This window comes from Hyla sarda, chromosome 3 (genome assembly GCF_029499605.1).
Source record: "Hyla sarda isolate aHylSar1 chromosome 3, aHylSar1.hap1, whole genome shotgun sequence".
In the NCBI taxonomy this organism is placed as follows: domain Eukaryota; kingdom Metazoa; phylum Chordata; class Amphibia; order Anura; family Hylidae; genus Hyla; species Hyla sarda.
In genome coordinates, this window is record NC_079191.1 from 178,642,947 (window position 1) to 178,669,280 (window position 26,334).

Here is a 26,334-nt window from a genome sequence, read left to right on the forward strand (position 1 = left end):
AGGTTGCCAGTATAGCTTCCCAAGATTAGGTTGGCAATATAGTTCCCCCACATTAGGTTGGCTGTATAGTTCCCCCCCCCCCCCCCCACATTAGGTTGGATGTATAGTTCCCCCCCCCCCCCCACATTAGGTTTGCAGTACAGTTCCCCCACAGACATACAGCCTTCAGCCATATACAGTGTATGGCTGAAGACTGTATGTCTGTGTGTGTACTGCTCCACTTCAGTGTTCCGACCACCGCTCCTCCGGTCCAGAGACAAGATCTACTGTTATGGCCTATAGACCATAGCAGTAGGTCCCGGAGGATCGGTGGTATGAACACCGAAGATGCTGGTGCTGGTGACTTATCATGCTGGCCGGCGCGCGTCCTCCTCGTCGATGCGCCACTCCTCCGTTGCTATGGGCACACGCATGAGACGTCAGTGACGTCCCTGCATGTGCTACCTCCCGGCGGCCCCTGCGCTTTTAAAGTTAACGCGGGGGCCACCGCAGAAAGGTAACCAAAACATCCTTGTGTCCCAAAAAGATCTTTCGGGATGATCACAGGGATGTCCAGAATGTGATGGGGGGGGGGGGGGGCCCTTGCGGGCTGCTCAGTGGTGGCCACGGATCCCACCCCCTGGGCTTTATTAGGGTGTGCCCAGGCCTATACTGAGCGGCCGGCAGGGTTCCCCCTGGGGGATGGGGGCCCTAGGCAATTGCCTGGTTTGCCCCGCCCTAATCTTACGATGTAGATGACAATAAAATAAGCCAGTATGTTATAAATATACTTAAACAGGGTGGGCATGGCTAGCGCTGGAGACGAGCGGACGCATGGTGCTGTAGCTCCCTCTCCTAAGCCCGTGCATTGCATTATCCTGACTTGATCCTGGCTTATCCCTCGAACCGGACCCGCTCTCATATCCAGGGATGCAAACATAATCCGAATCGCAATAAGGGCGGTGCGGTCGCGGAGAAGCTGAGTTTTACTGGGACCAGACCCAAGATGGCGCCCGGACCTCTCACTCCTCAACGAAGCGCCAGCCTGCGTCCTCACCGGCCGCACGAGATGCAGGTGAGACTGTTCCTGAATTGAGTCTCAGGGATGTTTCTGTGCAGTTGCTCGCTGCTGTCACCGCCTGCCAGACCGCCCTCACCGACAAGATAGAGGAGGTAAAAGTGGATGTCTGGTTACTAAGGCAGGACATGCAGGCGCTGAGGGAGATGGTCACTCACACAGGAAAGGATCTCGGCCATTGAGGACGCTATTGCTCCTGTCCCAGCCTCCATATCTGACCTTACCTCTCAGCTGGAGCTCAGTAGGCAAAAGGCTGATGACTTAGAAAATAGACTGAGAAGGAATAACATATGTATAATCGGCATGCCTGAGAGATCGGAGGGGTCTGCTCCTGGGGCCTTTGTGGAACAGTGGCTTAAGGACTCTCTGATGCCCCATTTTCTATTGCCTTTACGTTGGAGCGGGCGCATCGCGTCCCTGTGAAACCGCCTCCTCCTGGGGCCCCTCCAAGGCCTTTGCTGGTCCGCATCTTGAGCTGCACTGATCGTGACCTCGTCCTTCGTTTGGCTCGGAGGGCCCCTGACCTCATTTATGACAATGCCAAAGTCTCCATATTCCCAGACTTCTCAGCAGATCTACAATGTTGGAGGGCTACTTTTGTGGAAGTTAAGAGAAAGCTGTGAGACCTGGGAAATGCCTATTCCATTGTTTACCCGGCCAGACTTCGAGCGGTTGACTGAGAATGCACCATTTTCTTCACCGAACCCGGAAAAGCTGCTGATTTGGTGCGCTGCCAGAGAGGATCCCCTCATCGCTGAACTCTCCTGCTGATGTTGCCTGTCCTGCCCTTCATGGCCGCATGACTCTGCTCCTGATGAGTACCCCCTCCCCCCCCTTCTTCCCCTCTTTTTCCTGTCCCCCCCCCCCCCCCCTTTACCTATTGCTCTTCCCTATCCTACCCCACTGGGAAGCCGGCTATCCTGGGGCTGTGTGCCCCTGACCGTGGAAGTTTTGATCCTGCCAATTTTCTCAAATGGGCCCGTAGTGGGGCATCCCCCCACTACCTTTGCACGGGCTCCCCCGTATGGCCTAGAGCTGAAATGGTCCTATTTCACCTCCTTGTCTTTGACTATGGACGTTTCTGTTTCGTTTTGAGTTTACCGGTTTCACATTCCCCAGTGATTCCTGTTTCCTGTGCCTTCCCCTTCCTTTTTTTGATGGCTGATCTACGTTTTTTGTCGTGGAAAATTAGGGGCATGGGTTCGTCTAAAAAGAGGGCGCTGTTTTTTTCTCATGTTCGTAGATATAATCCACACATTGTATGTCTCCAAGAGACCCACATGATGCCTGCTAATCTGGGGGTGTTTAGAAAACCGTGGGTTCAATGGGCTAGTCACTCATGCCATTCCACCTACTCGAGGGGGGTTTCCCTGCTTGTTCATAGGTCACTGAGGTGGGAGGTGGATCAGTTAAGTGTGGACTCTCTGGGTCGCTATGTTTTCGTTCATACTTTTATTGACAATACTCCTTTTGTCTTACCAGGTATTTATAATCCCCATCCGGCCACACTGGAGTTGCTACATCTCGCGGTTACTTTTGCAGCGGGGTTCCCCCATGCTAGAGTGATCTGTTTGGGGGACTACAATCTCACCTCTGACCCTGACCGTTTTCATGTGCCAACTCCACTGTCTTCGACGCCTCATCCTACTCCCTTTTCCTCTTTTCTGTTTGAGGTGGGTTGGCTAGACATTTTTAGATGTAAATTCCCCCGGCTAAGATTGTATTCATGCTATTCTATTGGATGTAATGCTCTATCACGCATTGATCTAGCTTGTTGTAATCCCCTTTTTTTTTTCTTCCTGGTGTCTAACATATCTTTTGGGGCCCGAGCAATCTCCGACCACTTCCCTTTGTTGGTGGAGCTTTTGCTGTCTCGAGTCCTATGTTCGGAGATAGAAGGTGCATCCTTTCTGGCTACAGCTGATTGGCCCTCACGATCGGATCCCTGACCAACTCCAAACATTTCTTCAGGTAAACCAACCTTCCGGTGATGCTATTCTTGTATGGGACACCCTCAAGGCTTATCTGAGAGGTTGCTTAAAATCTACTATTTCCTACATTAAGAGGGAGTCATCAATTAGGGAAACAGAGCTGGCCCGCACTTGCGTAGACCTGGAGGCTGCCTATGATGCCGATTCGACTGAATCTAATAAGCATGCCTGGCTTACTACTGGTAGACAGTGCCGATCATGAATACATGAAAAGTTTCACCCCCAGATGAACAAAGCAAACTGTGCATGCATGGCCAGTGTTCATTCTTTGAAGTAACAATTTCTCCAAGTTCTTGTCATTTATCCCAAGTCCCTCTGATCAGCTTGTTATCCTTTGTCCTGTGATTAGAAGATAACCTTGGGAGATGGGAATACCCCTTTCGTTTGTACAGCTCATCTGTGTATGTATGTCACTAGATGGCACTGCTTTGTTATTAGAGATAAAACCCCACGCCTTGCCAAGTGATCCTCATGGTCCCACTCATTAATAGATGCATCACGTTGCAGAAAACGTCTGTCAGTGTGTATCTAGCTCGAAACAGCAATAAGCGAACAAGAAATGTACTGTTCTTTAAAAGTAATAAGGAAGAGGCTGCCAAGTTCACCCACATGCATGTATAATTATCTTTGTGTACACATTTATCAGATTTGTTGAATTTAATTGATGCAATGTATCAAGCTGCTTGGAAACTAAATGAACAGTGTATAGCAGGGCGCATACATATTGTTGTTGTAAATGTTGCTCAACCTGCTAAATTTATTTAGGAGAATCTTGACAGAACATAGCTCATAGGTAGTACTCTATAGTGGTAGACATAGATAAGGGAGAAATTTGAGTAAGGTGCAGCGTGAGTGGATTTTGAATATTGTCAACTGACCACTCTTCCTCTGAATAGGTTTTGATAAATCTCCCCCATTATGCCTATACAGTGCTTACACACTATTTAAAAAAAAAAATACATGCCACAAAAACTGCATCATGGAGTAAAAAGGTTAAAAAAAAAAAAAAAAAACATTCCAAACAAAAGTGGTCTGTTCATAAAGCACATAAAGCATGTCAACTAAGAGTTATGCTAGACCCCAAACATACGTCAAAATGCACCCAGAAATGGATGGCACCAAAGTGCTGGAGAGTTCTGAAATGGCCAGCAATGAGTCCAGATCTAAATCCCATTGAACACAAGTGGAGAGATCTTTAAAAGGGTACTCTGGTGCTAAGACATCTTATCCCCTATCCAAAGGATAGGGGATAAGATGTCAGATCGCCGGGGTCCCGCTGCTGGGGACCCCTGGGATCTACCATGCTGCACCCACCTTTAGCAGCTTCTGGAACCGCTGGAGGTCCTCAGGCTGAGTCCATCTCGACCACGAGGACGGAGCATAGTGATGTCACGGCTCCGCCCCCGTGTGATGTCATGCTCCGCCCCCCTCAATGCAAACCTATGGGAGGGGGCGTGACAGCTGTCACGCCCCTCCAATAGACTTGCATTGAGGGGGTGGAGCATGACGTCAAAAACTCCATTGGCAATCCTCAGACCCAAAATCCATTGATCCATCAGATTTCATGATGCCTTGCATACATTCAAGGCACCCAGTGCTAGAGGCAGCAAAACAACCCCAAAACATCATTGAACCCTCAACATATTTCACAGTAGGTACTGTGTTCTTTTCTTTTGTAGGCGTCAATCCATTTTTGGTGAACAATAGGGTGATGTGCTTTACCAAAAAGCTCTATCTTGGTCTCATCTATCCACAAGACGTTTTCCCAGAAGGATATTGGCTTACTCAAGTTCTTTTTGGCAAAATGTAGTCTTGCTTTTTTATGCCTCTTTGTCAGCAGTGGAGTCCTCCTGGATCTCCTGCCATAGCATTTCATTTAATTTAAATGTCGACGGATAGTTCACACTGACACTGATGCTCCCTGAGCCTGCAGGACAGCTTAAATATCTTTGGAACTTGTTTGGGGCTGCTTATCCACCATCCGGACTATCCTCCATTGACACCTTTCATCAATTTTTCTCTTCTATCCAAGCCCAGGGAGATTAGCTTCAGTGCCATGGGTTGCAAACTTCTTGATAATGTTGCGCACAGTAGACAAAGGCAAATTTAGATCTCTGGAGATGGACTTGTACCTTGAGATTGTTAATATGTTTCCACAATTTTGGTTCTCAAGTCCTCAGACAGTTCTCTTCTCATCTTTCTGTTGTCCATGCTTACTGTGGCACACACAGATATACAATGCAAAACTGAGTGAACTTCTCTCCATTTTATCTGCTTTCAGGTGTGATTTGTATATTGCCCACACCTGTTACTTTCCCCAGGTGAGTTTAAAGGAGCATCACATGCTTGGAACAATTTAATTTTTCCACAATTTTGAAAGGGTGCCAATAATTTTTTCCAGGCCATTTTAGAAGTTTGGTGTGACATTATGTCCAATTTGCTTTTTTCCTCCCTTTTTTAGTTTAGTTCCAATACACACAAAGGGAATAAACATATGTATAGCAAAACATGTGTTACTGCAATCCTTTTCTGTGAGAAATACTTCGTAAATGTTGGCACCCCTGAAATGTTTCAAGAAAATGGCTATGACTGTATACGTCCATGCCTACTTTAATTCTGCTGTGATGTAAGCTCTGCAACCATGACATTGACAGCTTGTATAATGTACAGCACTGTTTCTCAACATATGTATTCTCCAGCTGTTGCAACTCCCCCTATTATTACCCCAGTATCTACTAGCACCAGGGGTACTGGGACAAATCTGGTACGGTCAGGCTTGTAGCATAAAAAAAATATGCTCTGGAACTGAACAGTAGCAGGCTGGCATTATTTAAGCGAGAGAGAGACCAAATTACACCATTGGTAACGCCAGGTTGCTACTGATTGGTTTGTATTTCGCTTGTTATGAAAATATGGAAAACACATTTTATTCATTTATTTATGAAAAAGATATTGTAGTATCAAGCTTTTCCCAGTACCCCTAGTACCAGTGCATACTTGGATAATAATGGAGGGGGTTAGCATCAGCTGTTTTACAGGGTAACGTTAAGCCCCACTTAGTAACGCCATCTTATAAACCAAAAATCAGTAATAAAAACCACACACACAAAGTTTAAAAAATAGTTTATTAAAATAACTCCCCGACCACCATTCGACCACTGTTTTAGTTCCGGAGGGAAAACCGCAAACGGGGCAAAAATGAGCCGATCGGAGTCAGCATTACACTTTGGTCGGCTCATTAAAATGAATTTCATACGGGTGGAATACTGCAGGGATACGGGAGCACCCGGCTTTGGCTACCCCGTATGCAGTCCCGTAATGCTGAAAATGTGATGTGAAAGCAGCCTTAAAGGGGTTCTCTGGTGGTAAACAAATGTTTTCAAATCAACTGGTGCCAGAAAGTTAAACAGATTTGTAAATTACTTCTGTTTAAAAATCTTAATCCAGAGTAAAAGCAAATCCCCATAGCAAACCTCTCCTCTGGACAGTTCCTGACATGGACAGGTGGCAGCAGAGAGCACTGTGGTCAGACTGAAAAAAAATACACAACTTCCTCTGAAGCATACAGCAGCTGATAAGTACTGAAAGGATTAAGATTTTTCAATAGAAGTAATTTACAAATCTGTTTTCTGGCACCAATTGATTTGAAAAAACTTTCTGGCACCAGTTGATTTGGGGAAAAAAAAGTGTCCCCACCGGCGTACCTCTTTAACGACGCAGGATGTATATTTACGTCCAGCGCCAGCTCCCGGGATATATAACGCGGGGTCACGCGGTGATCCCACATCATATCGGGTCAGTCCCGGTGGCCATCAATGGCCGGGACCCGCGGCTAATACCGGACATCATCGATCGAGGTGATGCCCGGTATTAACCCTTCAGACGCGGCATCGAAAGCATCCCGGCAGCTCAGTCTGTGAAATTGCAGCGTCCCGAACAGCTTGCAGGACACAAGGAGGATCCCTACCTGCCTCCTGCGTGTCCGATCACCGAATAACTGCTCCGTGCCTGAGATCCAGGCAGGAGCAGTCGAGCGGCGATAACACTGATATATGCCATGTTAATGCATGGCAGTGATCAGTGTAGTAAATCAGTGTGTGCAATGTTATAGCCCCCTATGTAGGCTATAACATTGCAAAGAAAAAGTGTTAATAAATGTGATTTAACCCTATGTAAATAAAAATAAATATAAACATATGTGGTATCGCTGCATGCATATATGTCCGAACTCTAAAAATATATAATTAATTCAACCACACGGTCAATGGTATACACAAAAAAAAAATCCAAAATAGCGTTACTTTTTATCCCATTAAAAAATGTATAAAAAGCGATCACTAAGTCAGATCAAAACAAAAATGGTACCAATAAAAACTTCAGATCACGGCGCAAAAAATTAGCCCTCATACATCCCCATATGTGGAAAAATAAAAAAGTTATAGGGGGTCAGAAAAGGACATTTTTAACCCCTTAAGAACGCAGGGTTTTTCCGTTTCTGCATTTTTTCCTCATCACCTTCTAAAAATCATAACGCTTTCAATTTTGCACATAAAATTCCATTTGATGGCTTATTTTTTGCACCACCAATTCTACTTTTCAGTGACAGTCAGTTTACCCAAAAATCCACGGCGAAACGGAAAAAATAATTCATTGTGCGACAAAATTGAAGAAAAAATGTCATTTTGTTACTTTTGGGGGCTTCCGTTTCTAGGCAGTGCATTTTTAGGTAAAAATGACACCTTATCTTTATTCTGTAGGTCCATACGGTTACAATGATACCCTACTTATATAGGATGGATATTGTCGTACTTCGGAAAAAAATCATAACTACATGCAGGAAAATTTATATGTTAAAAATTCTCATCTTCTAACCCCTATAACATTTTTTTTTTCCGCGTCCAGGCCGATAGGAGGACTCCTTTTTTGCGCCGTGTTCTGAAGTTTTTATCGGTGCTATTTTTCTATTGATCGGACTTTTTGATCGCTTTTTATTTATTTTTTCATGATATAAAAAGTGACCAAAAATACACTATTTTGGATTTTTTCTTGCGCGTTCGCCATTGACCGTGCGATTTAATTAATGATATATTTTTATAGTTTGGACATTTCCGCATGCGGCGATACCACATATGTTTATTTTCATTTACAGAGTTTTTTTTTCTTTTATGGGAAAAGGGGAGTGATTCAAACTTTTATTAGGGAAGGGGTTAAATGACCTTTGTTAACTTTTTTTTTTTTTCACTTTTTTTTTTTTTTGCAGTGCTATAGCTCCCATGGGGACCTACAACACTGCACACACTTATCTCTTATGCTGATCACTGCAAAGCCATAGCTTTGCACGGATCAGTGAGATAGGGGCTTGATTGCTCAAGCCTGCAGCTCAGGCCTGGAGCAATCAATCAACAATCAGACCACAGAGACAGGTAAGGAGACCTCCGCTTGCGTCCTAGGTTTTTCTTCAATTTTGTCGCACAATGATTTTTTTTTTCCTTTTTCACCATGGATTTTTGGGTAAAATGACTAATGTCACTGCAAAGTAGAATTGGTGGCACAAAGGTCCTTAAGGGGTTAATCATAAAAAAAAAAAAAAATCAAAAACAACTCTTCTTATCCTGAAGTCCGGTTTCTTTCTGTACTAAAAAAACAAACAAACAAGATATTAACTAAACAAATAAAAATTATAAACAATAAAACATACAATATTACTATCATACATTACAATTATACTTAAAGTAGTAGCTGTGGTGATCAGGATAGATTTTCTGTCATAATGTAAAGCCAACAAGCTCATTCAGACACTATATCGCATATTCTCTGTGATGTCACATTTACCTGCTTAATGGTCACAATATTTTCCAGTCACACATGCCATATTTTACTGCATATAAGGACAATCTTTACCTATTCTCCATGTACTTTAGAACTTCATAGATTAGCTAGTGACTGGTTCACTCCTGTATGTAAACTTTTTTATTTATAAAATATGGATGGACCATTGTATCAATAAAGCCCTTATGCCTTCTGTCTCAACCCCATTCCTCGTAGTCTGTAAGCTCTAGCGAGCAGGGCCCTCACTCCTTCTGTTTGAATACCGTGTTTCTCAGAAAATAAGACCGGGTCTTATATTCATTTTAGTCACCAAAAACACACTAGGGCTTATTTTCAGGGTAGAACTTATTTATTTACATGTGATGGGCGCAGCTCTGCTCCCCAACATCCCCCCCCCCCCCCCCCCCGCCGGTTTATCAGCCCAGCGATGCACCCATCGGGGGGCTAATCATACCGTATGTCACCCTCGAGCGCTGCTTCTCTCTCCCCCCCGCCAAATAATTATAAGTCGCTGCACTGTACTTGTAAAGTAGCTTGAGCATGAAGGGCCCACATATACACCTAAATGTATTTTATGTAGCACACACCTCTATACTTCCAAACACTGGCCAATACCTTTGCGCCAAAAGAGCAGTTAAGTATTCCTGTGCCCGGGCTGCAAATATTAAAAAACAAACTTTAACTTGCCTTCGTCCTCCGTTCCCGCGTTGCTAAGGAACCGGCCTCATGGTCCCTCCGCTGTTCTCGCTGCGGTCCTGGGGATGGGAACGTCACAGAGCCTCCAGCTTATCACCGGCCGCAGCGATGTCCCACCTTGGCCGATGATGGGCTGAGCCAACTGTCATGTAAGAAGCCGGCCGACTCCTTACAGTTGGCTCAGCCTATCATCGGCTGATAGGCTGAAGACTCTGAGACAGCACAACACCCGGAAGCAGCGAGAGCAGCAGAGAACAGTGAGGCCGGTTCCTTAGCAACGGGGGAACGGAGGACTAAGGTAAGTTAAAGTTTGTTTCTTAATATTTGCCGCCCGGGCATTGCCTAGATCAGTGGTCTTCAACCTACGGACCTCCAGATGTTGCAAAACTTCAACTCCCAGCATGCCCGGACAGCCAACGGGGTAGGGCTTATATTGCAGTCCACCCCCAATAATCCAGCTAGGGCTTATTTTCGAGGTAGGGTGTATTTTCGGGGAAACACAGTAGTTAGTGTGTAATAATATGTCTGATACTTGTCTTTATTTGTACCCCAAAATTGTAAAGTGCTGCAGAATCTGTTGGCGCTATATAAAATTGATTTTGCTACTCATGGTCTTTAACCCCTTAACGACGCAGGACGTATATTTATGTCCTGCGCCGACTCCCGCGATATGAAGCGGGATCGCGCCGCGATCCCGCATCATATCGCGTCGGTCCCGGCGCTAATCAACGGCCGGGACCCGCGGCTAATACCACACATCGCCGATCGCGGCGATGTGCGGTATTAACCCTTTAGAAGCGGCGGTCAAAGCTGACCGCTGCTTCTAAAGTGAAACTGAAAGTATCCCGGCTGCTCAGTCGGGCTGTTCGGGACCGCCGCGGTGAAATCGCGGCGTCCCGAACAGCTTATCGGACACCGGGAGGGCTCTTACCTGCCTCCTCGGTGTCCGATCGACGAATGACTGCTCCGTGCCTGAGATCCAGGCAGGAGCAGTCAAGCGCCGATAATGCTGATCACAGGCGTGTTAATACACGCCTGTGATCAGGATGAGAGATCAGTGTGTGCAGTGTTATAGGTCCCTATGGGACCTATAACACTGCAAAAAAAAAAGTTAAAAAAAAGTGTTAATAAAGGTCATTTAACCCCTTCCCTAATAAAAGTTTGAATCACCCCCCTTTTCCCATAAAAAAAATAAAACGGTGTAAAAAAAAAAATAAACATATGTGGTATCGCCGCGTGCGTAAATGTCCGAACTATAAAAATATATAATTAATTAAGCCGTACGATCAATGGCGTACGCGCAAAATAATTCCAAAGTCCAAAAAAGCGTATTTTGGTAACTTTTTATAACATTAAAAAATGAATAAAAAGTGATCAAAAAGTCCGATCAAAACAAAAATCATACCGATAAAAACTTCAGATCACGGCGCAAAAAATGAGTCCTAATACCGCCCCGTAGGTGGAAAAATAAAAAATTTATAGGGGTCAGAAGATGACATTTTTAAACGTATACATTTTCCTGCATGTAGTTATGATTTTTTCCAGAAGTGCGACAAAATCAAACCTACATAAGTAGGGGATCATTTTAACCGTATGAACCTACAGAATAATGATAAGGTGAAATATGCACGAAATATGCACTGCGTAGAAACAGAAGCCCCCAAAAGTTACAAAATGGCGTTTTTTTTTTTCGATTTTGTCGCACAATGATTTTTTTTTCCGTTTCGCCGTGCATTTTTGGGTAAAATGACTAATGTCACTGCAAAGTAGAATTGGCGACGCAAAAAATAAGCCATAATATGGATTTTTAGGTGGAAAATTGAAAGGGTTATGATTTTTGAAGGGTAAGGAGGAAAAAACGAAAGTGCAAAAACGGAAAAACCCTGAGTCCTTAAGGGGTTAATGAACACCAAAGTCCTACTACAATACAGCACAAACTCCCTTGTGTCCTAATGACACCCATTAGGGGAGTGCTACAAAATCCTGCCAAGGACAGGGAAACTCCACATAAATAGTGTACACAGAAAAAAATGGAGTTATAAACAACACCTTTAACCCCTTAAGGAATGAGCCCTTTTTCACCTTAAGGACTGAGCCTTTTTTGCAATTCTGACCACTGTCACTTTAAGCATTAATAACTCTGGGATGCTTTTACTGATTATTTTGATTCCGAGATTGTTTTTTCATGACATATTGTACTTTAACACAGTGGTAAATTTTCGTTGTTACTTGCTTCCTTTCTTGGTGAAAAATCCCCAAATTTCATGAAAATTTTGAAAATGTTGCATTTTTCTAAATTTGAAACTCTCTGCGTGTAAAGAAAATGGATATTCCAAATAAATTATATATTGATTCACAAATACAATATGTCTACTTTATGTTGGCATCATAAAGTTGACATGTTTTTACTTTTGGAAGACATCAGAGGGTTTCAAAGTTCAGCATCAATTTTCCAATTTTTCACAACATTTTCAAAATCTGAATTTTTCAGGGACCAGTTCAGTTTCGAAGTGGATTTGAGGGGGTCTTCAGATTAGAAATACCCCACAAATGACCCCATTATAAAAACTGCACCCCTCCAAATATTCAAAATGACATTCTGAAAATGTGTTAACCCTTTAGGCGTTTCACAGGAATAGCAGCAAGGTAAAGGAGAAAATTCAAAATCTTCATTTTTTACACTCGCAAGTTCTTGTAGACCCAGTTTTTTAATTTTTACAAGGGGGAAAATGAGAGAAATCTTCCTAAAATGTGTAACCCAGTTTCTCTCGAGTAAGAAAATACCTCATATGTGTATGTCAAGTGTTCGGCGGGCGCAGTAGAGGGCTCAGAAGGGAAGGAGCAACAATGGGATTTTGGAGAGTGAATTTTGCTGAAATGGTTTTTGGGGGGCATGTCACATTTAGGAAGCCCCTATGGTGCCATAACAGCAGAAAACCCCACATGACATACCATGCTGGTTTCCCCCCAACTTTTACAAGGGGTTACAGGAGAAAATGCCCCCCAAAATTTGTAACCCCTAATATTCTGAGTATGAAAATACCCCATGTGTGGACGTCAAGTGCACTGCGGGCGCACTACAATGCTCAGAAGAGAAGAAGTCACATTTGGCTTTTGGAAAGCAAATTTTACTGAAATGGTTTTTGGGGGGCATGTCGCATTTAGGAAGCCCCTATGGTGCCAGAACAGCAAAAAAAAACACACATGGCATACTATTTTGGAAACTACACCCCTCAAGGAACGTAACAAGGGGTACAGTGAGCCTTAACACCCCACAGGTGCTTGACAAATTTCCACTAAAGTTGGATGTGAAAATTAAACAGATTTTTTTCACTGAAATGCTGGTTTTACCCCAAATTTTTCATTCACAAGGGGTAATTGGAAAAAAAAGCCTCCAATATATGGAAATACCCCATATATGGATGTAAAGTGTTCTGCGGGCGAACTCCAATGCTCAGAAGAGAAGGAGCACCATTGAGCTTATGGCGAGAGAATTTGTTTGGAATGGAAGTCAGGGGCCATGTGCGTTTACAAAGCCCCCCGTGGTGTCAGAACAGTGAACACCCCCACATGTGACCCTATTATAGAAACTACACCCCTCACAGAATTTACTAAGGGGTGCAGTGAACATTTACACCCCACTGGCGTTGACAGATGTTTGGAACAGTGGGCTGCGCAAATGAAAAATTAAATTTTTCATTTTCACGGACCACTGTTCCAAAAATCTGTCAGACACTTGTGAGGTGTAAATTCTCACTGCACCCCTTATTACAATATGTGAGGGGTGTAGTTTCCAAAATGGGGTCACATGTGGGGGGGGGGTCCACTGTTCTGGCACTATGGGGGCTTTGTAAACACACATGGCCTTCAATTTCAGACACATTCTCTCTCCAGAAGCCCAATGGCGCTCCTTCTCTTCTGAGATATTGGGGGGCTTTTTTCCTATTCTCCCTTGTGAAAATGAAAAATGTAGGGTAACACCAGCATTTTAGTGACATTTTTTTTTTTTTCATTTTTACATCCAACTTTAACGGAAATTTGTCAAACACCTGTGGGGTGTTAGGGCTCACTATACCCCATTGTTACATTCCGTGAGGGGTGTAGTTTCCAAAATGGGGTCACATCTGGGTATTTATTGTTTTGTGTTTATGTCAGAACCGCTGTAAAATCAGCCACCCCTGTGCAAATCACCAATTTAGACCTCAAATGTACATGGGACGCTCTCACTTCTGAGCCATGTTGTGCGCTCGCAGAGCACTTAACGCCCACATATGGGGTAGTTCTGTACTCAAGAGAAATTGTGTTACAAATTTTGGGGGTCTTTTTTTCCTTTTACCGCTTGTGAAAATTAAAAGTATGCGGCAACACCAGCATGTTAGTGTAAAAAAATTTTTTTTTTACACTAACATGCTGGTGTAGACCCCAACTTTTCCTTTTCATAAGGGGTAAAAGGAGAAAAAGACCCCCAAAATTTGTAACACAATTTCTCCCGAGTACGGAGATACCCCATATGTGGCCCTAAACTCTTTCCTTGAAATACGACAGGGCTCCGAAGTGAGAGAGCTCCATGTGCATTTGAGGACTAAATAGGGTATTTGAATCCGCCACAAAAATACCCTACGGCACTGTTTCCCAAACAGGGTGTCTCCAGCTGTTGCAAAACTCCCAGCATGCCTTGACAGTCAGTGGCTGTTGACAATACTGTGAGTTGTTGTTTTTCAACAGCTGGAGGCTCCGTTTTTGAAACACTGCCGTACAATACATTTTTTTTTTTTTTTATTGGAGTGTGTGTGTGTGTGTGGGGGGGGGGGGGGGGGGGACGGGGACGGGGACGGGACTAGGGGTATGTGTATATATAGTGTTTTACCCTTTATTATGTGTTAGTGTAGTGTTTTTAGGATACATTCACACGGGCGCAGGTTTATAATGAGTTTCTCGCTGGGAGTTTGAGCTGCAGCGGAAATTTTGCCGAATCTCAAACTTGCAGCAGAACTTGCTGTAAACCCTGTACATTCACATGGGGGGGGGGGGGGGGGGGGGGGCAAACCTCCAGCTGTTGCACAACTACAACTCCCAGCATGCACTGACAGACCATACATGCTGGGAGTTGTAGTTATGCAACAGATGGAGGCACATTGGTTGCAAAACACAGAGTTTGTTACTTAGCTCAGTGTTTCGCAACCAGTGTGCCTCCAGCTGTTGCAAAACTTAAACTCCCAGCATGTACAGTCTCTCAGTGCATGCTTGGAGTTGTATTTTTGCAACAGCTGGAGGCACACTGGTTGCAAAACACTGAGTTAGCTAACTAACTCAGTTTCACAACCAATGTGTGTCCAGCTGTTGCAAAACTGCAACAATCAGCATGCATTGACAGCCGAAGGGCATGCTGGGAGTTGTAGTTTTGCAACAGCTGGAGGCACACTGCTACAACTCCCAGCATGCCCTTTGGTAGTCTCTGCATGCTGGGAGTTGTAGTTTTGCAACATCTGGCTGCACACTTTTCATAGAAAAAAAGTGCCTCCAGCTGTTGCAAAACTACAACCCCCAACATGCACAGACTACCAAAGGGCATGCTGGGAGTTGTATTTGGAACTCCAGCTGTTGCAAAACTACAACTCCCAGCATGCCCTTTGCCTGTGCATGCTGCGATTTGTTGCTAAGCAACAGCAGGAAGTGATCAGGCCTCACCTCCTGCTGTATCCTTCTGCTGGGACCACCACCGTTGCTGCCGCCGATCCTGTTGCTCCTGTTGCCGCCACCGATCCCGAGGGGACCCCCGCCAGACCAGGGCAGGAGACCCCCGCAGACGCCGATCTCCGCCATCTTCGCCGTCCCAATCGCCGCTCAGCAGGGTCGTGATTGATCGGTCGTTCCGACCGATCACGTGATCGTGAGGCGGCACCTGTGCCACCTCACTCTTGCTGGGTAAGGGTGAATGGGGCTGTCCCTTTTTTTCCGGGTCACCAGAGACCCGATTGACCCCGAAAAGCCGCAAATCGTTGGTCTGAATTGACAAACCCCCAGGGGTTTGCACGGGGTGCCTGCTGATAGATATCAGCAGTCACCCGGTCCGTTCCCTGGCCGGTGAGCGGCAGGGACCGGAATTCCCACGGGCGTATCGCCTTAAGGACGATACGGGTGTATTGTCCTTAAGGGGTTGATATAAATCTTTATTAAGAATGTTTTACATAAAAAACATGTATATGCAAGGATAAGGTAATGCAATGGAAATCCAATGCAAAGAAAATTGGTGCAGAGCAAATAATTTACATATAAATAGATCAAGCTATCCAGCTACTATATATAGCGCCCATGGAGTATATAGTTTACCACTGTGGGTTATCCATGCAGGAGCTATACATATAAGTACAAAATATTAGTGTACATCATTATATTACCTGAGGCTAATGCGCCACAGAGTGCACAGTAAAATGAAGTGATAACAAGAATAGTATATAAGAAATATCAATAGGATCTATGTATAACCTTACCCATGTGGGATAACCGACCCCTACGACCGTTTCGGTTTCCCTTTTTCAAGAGGTACTAACTATGTGAGTGGATGACGGTATATATGTGTTGTAATAATGATGCAAATTACCTGCAGCGGTGCTAGGATTCCGTCGGCACCTGCGTCATGCCGGAACAGAAGCTGGCCCCACTTTCGGCGTCTATGTCCAAATGCGCAGGACCGAGAAACAATGTTCCCGGGCATGCGCACTGGACCTCAGTCGCGTCAGTGGACCACGTCACTAGCAACAGACACGGCGCAGGCGCACTGGATAACACACTGCTGTAAACATATACTCAATGATCACTGCATTTACTGTGCACCCAGTTACATGCCTGGAGAACAAAAGAAGAGGAGCGTACAAGTGTATGGGTAAAATACAAAAATAAACAGCAAAACGTGAACACGCAAAAAACATTACTCCATTTGTAATATAACAGTGAACTATGCAGTTAAATTTACACCATTTGAAATATAAAGATGCCTATAAATAAGACAATAGGTAAGTATAATGTTACAATATCTAAGTGTTATATATAGAAACAATAAAGTGAAAATGTGATCATGTGACTAGATATACATATGCATACCAGCTACCTGAATAAATGAAAAACTAAATAGTGAAAAATTAGGAACTCTGTGAATAAGATACATATATGTTACAAAACTCCAGGCTGCAAAAGAAGGGGATTTATTGTAGATGGTAATATATTCTGTGTCATATAATGGGCTTACCTGCCGCCATATGCAGAGTAAATTAAAAAGGAAAAACTAAACTAAATAATGGAGGGAGACTTGTGCTGCTGAAGAGACTAAGGGAAAACAGATTATCAATAAAATCATATCTTCCCTAGTGTCCCTCAGCAGCACAATATGGGGATTTAGCAAGAAGAGAATATCCCATAGGGAAGGTCTCAACGCTTGGCAGAATAAAAAAAAACATGTCTGGGAAGAAAGCCTGGTCTCCATTCTATAGAAACGAAGAAAGGTTACTGGAGTGGACCAGGTAACCAGGTTCAATTGGGACTGAGCCTTTCTTAGCCCAAGAGGATCCTATCGCTCTGGTAGAGTGGGCTTTTATAAAAGCTGGGGGGTCTAACCCGTCCAGGACATAACAAAAATGTATGCAGTCATAAATCCATCTTGAGATGGTAGGTTTAGATGCCTTCCTGCCTCTATTAGAACCTTGAAACAAAATAAACAAGTTTTCATCTTTCCTGAAGCTAGATGTTCTTTCAAGGTAAGTTCTAAGACAGCGTACTACATCCAGATTCCTGAGGAGCTGATCTTCATTTTCTGGAATAGCAGGCAGAGCAATGACCTGGTTTGTATTACAAAAGGATGCACATTTTGGTAAGTGGGAGGAAACCTCAAAAGGACCTTGTCCTTGAGAAAAACCTTGTAAGGCTCTTTAGCTGAAAGAGCATGCAGCTTACCCACTCTCTTGGCTGAAGTAATAGCCAAAAGAAAAGCGGTCTTTAAGGAGAGAAGCTTCAAATTGATCTTCTGAATGGGTTCAAAAGGGTGGTCAGAAAACTTCTTCAAAACTAAGGGTAAATCCCGAGGTGAAACAGGACTTAAAATCCTAGGTCTTAGACGAGATAGCACTCTGACAAAAGCCTTGAACTCAGGAATTAGTAAAAGTATTTTCTGGCGAACTGCAGAAAGTGCTGAGATTTGTACCTTTTAAGTACTTGGTGACAGACCCTTATCAAACGCATCCTGAAGAAATTCTAAAATTTCAGGGTTGGAGGGTATAGAGGGATCAATACCGCTAGACACACACCAAGCCTGGAATATTCCTCAGATTCTGGGATAGGATCTATTGGTAGCCTCACTCCTTAAGTGGGCAAGTGTGTCTAAAACCCTTTCTGAATAGCCTTGGCAACTAAAAGGGTGCGATCAACCTCCATGCCGTTAGATTGTATGACCTGAAGCTGTGACAGACTTTTGTCCCTTGTGACACTAGATTCTGTTTGAGAGGAAGAGCCCAATACATCCCTCGACTCATTGATATGAGTTGGGCAAACCAGGATCTCCAGAATGGCATTATAGCAATTACAGAGACCTGATCCTGTTTGATCTTCCTAAAAACTTTCGGGATCATGGGCACAGGAGGGAACACATAGGCTAGACTTAAGGTCCAACGGATAGTCATGGCATCCACTGCAAAGGGATTGTCAATGGGGTACAGAGAACAGAACTTCTTGAGTTTTGCATTGTTGCTTGTGACCATCAACTCCATCTCCGGAGTACCCCACATCTTGGTCAAGTGTTGAAAAACTAATGGATCCAGTAACCACTCCCCCAGAATGACACGGTTTCTGGACAGAACGTCTGCTACCACATTCTGCTTTCCCTTTATGTGAACAGCGGATATCCTTGATACCCAATTCTCTGCCCATGACATGATCTTGCCTATTTCCTTGAGTAGGGGTCTCGATCTGGTACCCTCCTGCTTGTTGATATAATACATCCAACGCTATGTTGTCGGTTCTGATTTTGACTGCCTTGTTCTTGAGGCAGGGAGCAAAGTGAAGTAGAGCCAGATAGAGTGCCCTCAGTTCGCTGTCATTGGATGACATGACCATTTCTGCTGGCTTCCAAGTTCCTTGAACTGTCTTTTGAAGCATGTGGGCTCCCCAACTGATACCCGAGGCATCTGTTGTAAGTATGAACCAATCTGGCTCCACTAATTGCACGCCGTCTTTCAGGCGTATCCACCAAGCTAGGGAGCGCTGGACTGATGATGACAAAGTCATCTTGGTGTCTAGGCTGTTCAAATGGCTGAAAACCTCCATCTGAAGAGGTCTCAGCTGCCATAGTGCCCATGGAACAGCCTCCATTGTAGATTACATCAGTCCTAAGACCTTCATTAAAGTACTTATAGAGACCTGGCAAAGTCTGTGTATACACCTGACAACTGAAAGAAGATAGTCCTTCCTTTCTTGAGACAGGAACAGAATCATCTGAATTGTGTCGACGATGTAACCAAGAAACGATCCTCTGGTGGATGGGGATAGGTGAGATTTTTCCTGATTGACTATGCAGCCTAGACAATCTAGAAGTCTGACAGTTATTGCTGTATGACTCCTTAATAAGTCTCCTGACTCCGGGTATGGAATCACTCTTATTCCCTTTACCCATAAGATTGCAATAATTGCGGAAACTACCTTCGGAAAAACATAGAGGGCTGTTGATATTCCGAATGGCAGAACTCAGAACTGAAAATGAAAGAGTGTTCCCTGAACCCAAACTGCAATCCTTAGATGTGAAAACAAGCATCCTCCTGGTCCAAGGACACTAAATAATCCCCTCTCTGAAGAACCGTCTTCACTGTACGGATGGTCTCCATTCTGAATTTCTTCTTGACAATGAACTGGTTGAGGTACCTGAGATCTATGATCAACCTGCCTAGAAAAATGGTGAGAATACACCCCCCCCCCCCCCTTCCTACTTAGGAAGGGGGAACTGGTTCTACAGCCCTTAAAAGGAGATGTCTGGTACAGACTATTCCTATTCCATCCTGCTCGGGCAGCAAAATAAGAAAAAAAAAATAATAAATCACCTACCTTCCTATGTCCTCCCGGAGCTTCGCAACAGCTGATCGGTCGGCCGGGCTGCCTGCTTCCTACTTCCTTTAGCCCGAGACGTCACACAGCCCTTCAGCCTATCAGTGGCCGAGGTGGGATATTGCTGTGGCCGGTGATAGGCTGAAGTGCCGTGTGACATCCCGGGCTAAAGGAAGTAGGAAGCCGGCCAACCGATCAGCTGTTGCGGAGCTTAGGGGGAACGTAGGAAGGTAAGTGAAAGTATGTTTTCTCTTTTTTTGCAGCCTGGACAGGATGGAATAATCCGTACCGGACATTTCCTTTAACCCCTTAAGGACCAATACAAATAAACCTGTACGCCCCTGAAAGACCAGGCCTGTTTTTTCAAAGCGGGATGTCTGACTTTATTAGAGAATAACTCTGGTAACGTTTTGCCAATCACGATAATTCTGACATTGTTTTTTTGTCACAAGTTGTCCTTCATGTACATAGTAAAAGTAAGCCGATATCATTTGTAGTTTTTTTTTACAATCCAAAAAATCATGAAATTTTTACAAAAAATCACGATTTTTTGCTATTTTAACACTAGTAGGTTGCATATATAAGTACATTTTTTTATGTGCTATGCAAAGTTTGCAGAAATTAAAAGGTAGTAGAACATAGGAACACCCCCCCAAATGACCCCATTTTAAAAAACTAGACCCCTCAAGGTATTCTCTAGGGGGTACAGTGAGTATTTTAATACCATATTTTTTTGGCAGGCATTATTACAAAGTCATTGTTAAAATTCGAAATTTGCAATTTTTCACAAATGCATCATTTGGGGGGCATATTTTTTGTACATCACTTCTGATATTGAAAGAACTGCACCCTATATTTTATTTAGCTGCTTGTCCCATGTTCGGAAATACCCCCGCTTAGGCCATATATGGTTCCTTGGCAGCGTGGTAGGACTCAGAAGGAGAGGAGCGCTATTTGGCTTTCAGGGCAGAACAGTGCCCCCACCCCCACAAGTGACCCCATTTATATACCGCACTCCTACAAGTTATTGGCTGGACCAGGGACCTCTCTGATTGGTCCTTGGTCGGCTGGCAGTATAACGCGTCTGTCTGTGACAGTTAAGGCTCCTGATGGATATATCCGCCATGTTGTGGGAATAAGCACCCGCTCATGGCGAATATATCCATCACTGCTGCGGCTGGGTAGCTCAGTGTGTCCGCTCATGACTGCTGGCGGGAAATCCGCCGCTATGAGTGGACACACAAAGCTACCCAGCCACAGCAGGGAGCTCATTACCATGACTGCTGCATAATGTGTAGGATCACATGGTGCACATCCGCAGCATATTACATGCTGCGGATGTCCGCCAATGCGATCCTACACATTATGCATTTTTTTAATTAGATTCATTTATTTTTATTTTTAAAATTTTTTTTTTTTTTTACACTTTTATAAAATTTTTATTTATTTTTACACTTTTTAATGCTTTGGAATACTTAGTATTCCAAAGCATTGCAGTTATATGCTGCCTGCCAGTTTTCACATATTAGGACGTGCCTGGGGGTCTTTGTAGGACCCCCGGCTGCCCAGGTATGCAGCAGCACCCCGCGATGCTCCGGGGTGCTGCAGGAGAGACAGAGGGAGCCCCCTCCCTCTGTCAGAACTCCTTACAGCGCGCGGTCACTTCTCACCGCGGCTGTAAGGGTTAAACTGTCAGGAGTGAAGTGAACTTCACTCCCGGCAGTGTGGCAGGTCCAGGACAGCCGCGGCCACACACAGCACCCCGCGATCGCGATGCGGGGTGCTGCAGAGGAGACAGAGGGAGCTCCCTCCCTCTGTCATAACACTTACAGCCCGCGGTCACTTCCGACTGCGGCTGTAAGGGTTAAAACTGCCACTGCAGCAGTGCAGCAGGGTCCCGGCTGTGTGATACAGCAGGGTCCCGGCTGTGTGATACAGCCGAGTCCCTGCCGCGATCTCACGGGTGCACTGGGCAGCACCCACGAGAATAATGGATGAGTATAGACGTCCAGGTGCAGGAACGGCCGCCAACCTGGACGTCTATACTCGTCCATGGTCGTTATCGGGTTAAAGCAAGATGATCCAAAATAGACTCCTCCAGTATCTCCCTCTTTGAAGAACTCAACTGGGGAGAAACCAAAACACTCTCCCCAGGAATTTGATAGAGAGGAGGCAAGTACCCATTTGAAATTATAGATAGAACCCACTGGTCCTTTACTAACATTTCCAAAGCCAAAAGAAAATAATTGAGACATCCCCCTACAGGAAGATGCGACCCGTCAAAAATCAGACTTTTTTGTAGTATCCTTAGTGGCATCAGAACTCTGAATCCTCTACCACGGCCTGACTGCCGACCATGCCTGGATCTTGGAGGTGAATATTTGCGACTAATGGCTCTAAGTACAGCTAGTATTCAAATTGGAGCCATCCTCTGCAGGCAATATGGTCCTCTTGGATAATTTTGATAGAGCAAAATCCACCTTCGGTGGCTCTAACCAGGAGGAGGCATGCTCTTCCGATACAGGATAGAGTGCAAAACATTTTGGCGCGTAAAGGAGCTTTCTCTGGATTTTTGAACTATTCATAAGGGCCTTCTTGGCTTCAACCAGAGAAAAAAACTCTCGGTCCTCTAGAAGTAAAGGGGCCTCTTCATCCACTGGCAGACCATCAGTCTGAACGAGCTTTATTAGCTTCTAAATTCTTTCTATAGGAAAGTATGGGAAGATAATATTTCCTACTACCATAAATTCCTAGCCTAAAGGCAAGGAAGAATCCTTCCTAGGTCTCTTGAGACTTAGACTGAGAAAAAGGCATCTTATCTTCAAGCTTTTTAATAGATTCTTAAACTCACATGACCACATCCCTGATAGCTGGCTCATCAGAATCCATGGGGTTCGGCCGACAAAGCACACAGTCGGCATAGGCATAGTCATCCGGAATCGGATTGTCACATCTATGGCAGGTGATATGCCTGCATTTAGAAATGGCTTTACCACTCCCAGTATTGCCAGCAGAACCTGAAAAATAAGGAATCTGAAAAAGAGAGAAAAATTTAAAAACTTTCCCCTAGAAGGAGAAAAATCTGCCTACACTTACAAAAGAGAAAAGCGTGACACAAGAAGCAAAGGTTCAGTAACTCTCAGCGCTGGAGCAAGAAAGGCATGTCTTGACAGCAAGAGGGAAAGGTAGCAAATGGCCAGGGTTTAAATAAGCCCAATAGCGCCAAAAACAAAGAAATCCACGCCCCCCCGAAATTTTATTATTTAAAAAAAAAGGGAAAATGTAGGAAGAACTGAAGGAATATACTACCAAAAGGTAGAATCTATACAACTTAAACTAAAAGTTAAAAAATTCTAAACAGAAAAGGAACTGTAGAAGGAAAAACTAAACTGGAAGTGACAACACTTCCGGTCACGGCTCCCTACTCAAGAAAGTGCAGAGCGCTACATCTACGCAGCGCAGCAGTATCACACAAGCAGAGAACACAGGCACAAGGCATCCTGAGGTGCAGGGGACCACCATGGATGCATGAAGGACATAAATAAAACTCTGCATATGGCAGCAGGTAAGCCCGTTATATGGGCTTGGGGGCAGGGGACCTTAATTAATTGATTTATTTATTAAAATTCCCTATGTCCCGTGGGCGCACAGGGGCGTGAGACACCCCATATTGTGCTGCTAAGGGACACCAGGGAAGTTACAGATTGATAAATTAACCCCTTAATGACCACGGACGTAAATGTATGTACTGGTTTGGCGGGACTTACTGCACCAGGATGTACATTTACGTCCTGTGTATGACCACGAGCATCGGAAGGGTGCTAGCGCCATACACGGCAGGTTCCGGCTGCTAGCAGCAGCTGGGAACCCGCCCATAATGGCCGACATCCACGATTGTGCGGATGTCCGCCATTAACCCCTCAGATGCCGTGATCAATACAGATCACGGCATCTGCGGCATTGCGGTACCTTGATTGGATGATCGGATCGCCCGCAGCGCTGCCGCGGCGATCCGATCATCCAGCATGGCGGCCGGAGGTCCCCTCACCTTGCTCCGTCCGCCTCCCGGGGTCTTCTGCTCTGGTCTGAGATCGACCAGACCAGAGCAGAAGATTGCCGATAATATTGAGCAGTGCTGTGTCCTATGCATAGCACTGCACAGTATTAGCAATCAATGGATTGCTATAGATAGTCCCCTATGGGGACATAAAAAGTGTAAAATAAAAGTTGAAAAATGTAAAAATAGAAAGTAAAAAAAAGTGAAAAAATCTCCTCCCCCGATAAAAATGAAAATTGTCCATTTTTCCCATTTTACCCCCAAAAAGCGTAAATTTTTTTTTAATAAACATATTTGGTATCGCCGCATGCGTAGATGTCCGTACTATCAAAATATAATGTTAATTATCCCGTACGGTCAATGGCGTAAACGTAATAAATAAAAAAAAAGTCCAAAAATGCAGCTTTTTGGTCACATTTTATAAAAAAAAATTAATAAAAAATGATCTAAAAGTTGTATATATGCAAATGTGGTACCTAACAAAAGTACAGATGACGGTGCAAAAGATTAGCCCTCATACCGCCCTATATACGGAAAAATTAAAAAGTTATATGTGGTCAAAATAGGGCGATTTTAGATTACTAATTTTGTACAAAAAGTTTTCGATTTTTTTTTAAGCGGTACAAAAATATAAAAGTATCTAGCCATGGGTATCATTTTGATCGTATTGACCCACAGAATAAAGAACACATATCATTTTTACTGTAAATTGTACAGTGTGAAAACGAAACCCTCCAAAATGTGCAACATTTTGGTTTTCATTTAAATTTCCTCCCTAAAAATATTTTTTTTTGGGTTCGCTGTACATTTTATGGTAAAATGAGAGGTTTCATTACAAAGTACAATTGGTCACGCAAAAAACAAGCCCTTATATGGGTATGTAGATGGAAATATAAAAGAGTTATGGATTTTAGAAGGCGAGGAGGAAAAAACTAAAACGCAAAAATAAAATTGGCCTGGTCCTTAAGGTGAAAATGGGCTTGGTCATTAAGGGGTTAAGGAGGTCTGGGCCCGGTTTTAGACACGCTCCCTGGCGAAGCACTGTTGAGCGAAACAATCGTTGGGGGTCACATATGTTCCACGAGGGGTCTTCTTTACATGGCAGACATTGTGGTTGGTCAGGAATTGCATTTGTGTAACATTTACTTATCATATGTATCCTCTTTTTTGCACTTTTCTCCTGTGTTTTTTTGTGGGTGGGAGAGGCGTGCTGATGTTTTTATTGTCTCTATGTATTTGTTTTTTCAATAAAAAATCATGTTATTTGTATACTATTTTGCAATTTGTGCAATTTCTTTTGGGGTATAATTTATAAATCTTTATAGAACATGTTTAACATTTTTCCCACTTAATTTGCCTGTCATTTTCTTCATCTGTAATATCATTCTTTCCCTTATTTTCATATACCATACAGGCTTTAATGTCCGTATTTTGATGGTAATGGTGTATTTTTCATCTTAGGTGGTTATGACTTGGCAAGAAATGCCATATGTGTCTACTAAATTTCAGAAAGTGTCACTAAATTATATATTTTTTTCTGAGGGTCTATTCACACGTACAGTATTCTGCGCAGATTTGATCCTGCGCATCAAATCTGCACATGAAATCTGCGCAGAATACTGTACGTGTGAATAGACCATTAAAGGTTAAATACTTGTTTACCGGGTATATGTTTAAAATATTTTTGGAAATCTTTAAAAAAAAAAAATGTCACTTGTCAGAAAATATGAAAAATAATTATTAAAGTTTTTTTTATATATCACTGTTGACCAGTAGAGGAAGCTAAAATGAGAATGTGAATAGAAGGTAACGTAAAACTTGGCTACTGCAAACTTGACCCACCCTCTCCCTGCTGGTGACCTCACACCTCCCTTCCTTTTGGGTCTGTGCAAGAGAAGGGGGAGAAATTCCACTGTGCCGTGCCATCTTGTTGGTGACTGAACAGTGGTAAAGTACAGCTACTACAAATTAATGGTATAATTATTTATATATATATATATATATATATATATATATATATATATATATACATATACAGTCAAGTAGAAGCGGCACACCAGTATACCAATGAAAGCGTGGGTTTATTCACACATCTGTGCAGAAAAGCTACGTTTCGGCTCAACAATAGAGCCTTTCTCAAGCATGCTTGAGAAAGGCTCTATCATTGAGCCAAAACTTAGCTTTTCTGCACAGATGTGTGAATAAACCCACGCTTTCATTGGTATACTGGTGTGCCGCTTCTACTTGACTCTACATGTTATTTGGGAGTTGGTCGGTTCCCGAAGCTTGGCACCCGGGCGGATCTGGAATCCTGGTGCACGGTGCTCCCCCTGATCTATTATTGCTATATATATATATATATATATATATATATATATATATATATATATATACTGCTGTGGATTTTCCAGGTAAAAAATTGTGTAGCATATTACAATACGAGTGGATGACATTTTCACAGAGCTATTCTATGGTTCACAGTCTAGTGTAAACATCTCCCCCTACAGTCTGCAGTGACCCAGTAAGGGACAAACGTAGTCAGTGATGCACGCACGTTCAGTACAAAGACACATGCAGACTCTAAACTGAGCATACATGACTGTACTGAGACACACATGCAC

General features: G+C 43.7%; 2 protein-coding genes across 2 annotated transcripts in view; both read left to right on the forward strand.

The window, feature by feature from the left end:
- The first annotated feature begins 590 nt into the window (after positions 1-590).
- On the forward strand, positions 591-8,236 carry LOC130361932 (uncharacterized). Its single transcript, XM_056565643.1, has 2 exons — positions 591-3,028; positions 4,728-8,236. Exon 1 carries the CDS (start codon positions 2,098-2,100, stop codon positions 3,004-3,006), a length of 909 nt encoding a protein of 302 aa, XP_056421618.1. The 5' UTR covers positions 591-2,097; the 3' UTR covers positions 3,007-3,028; positions 4,728-8,236.
- Positions 8,237-9,850: 1,614 nt separating this feature from the next.
- Positions 9,851-26,334, forward strand: part of VWA5B2 (von Willebrand factor A domain containing 5B2) — a 170,270-nt gene continuing 153,786 nt past the window's right edge. Inside the window, exon 1 of the mRNA XM_056565623.1 lies at positions 9,851-9,871. The gene's annotated coding sequence lies outside the window, so the exon portion shown is untranslated. The remainder of the gene's footprint in view (positions 9,872-26,334) is intronic.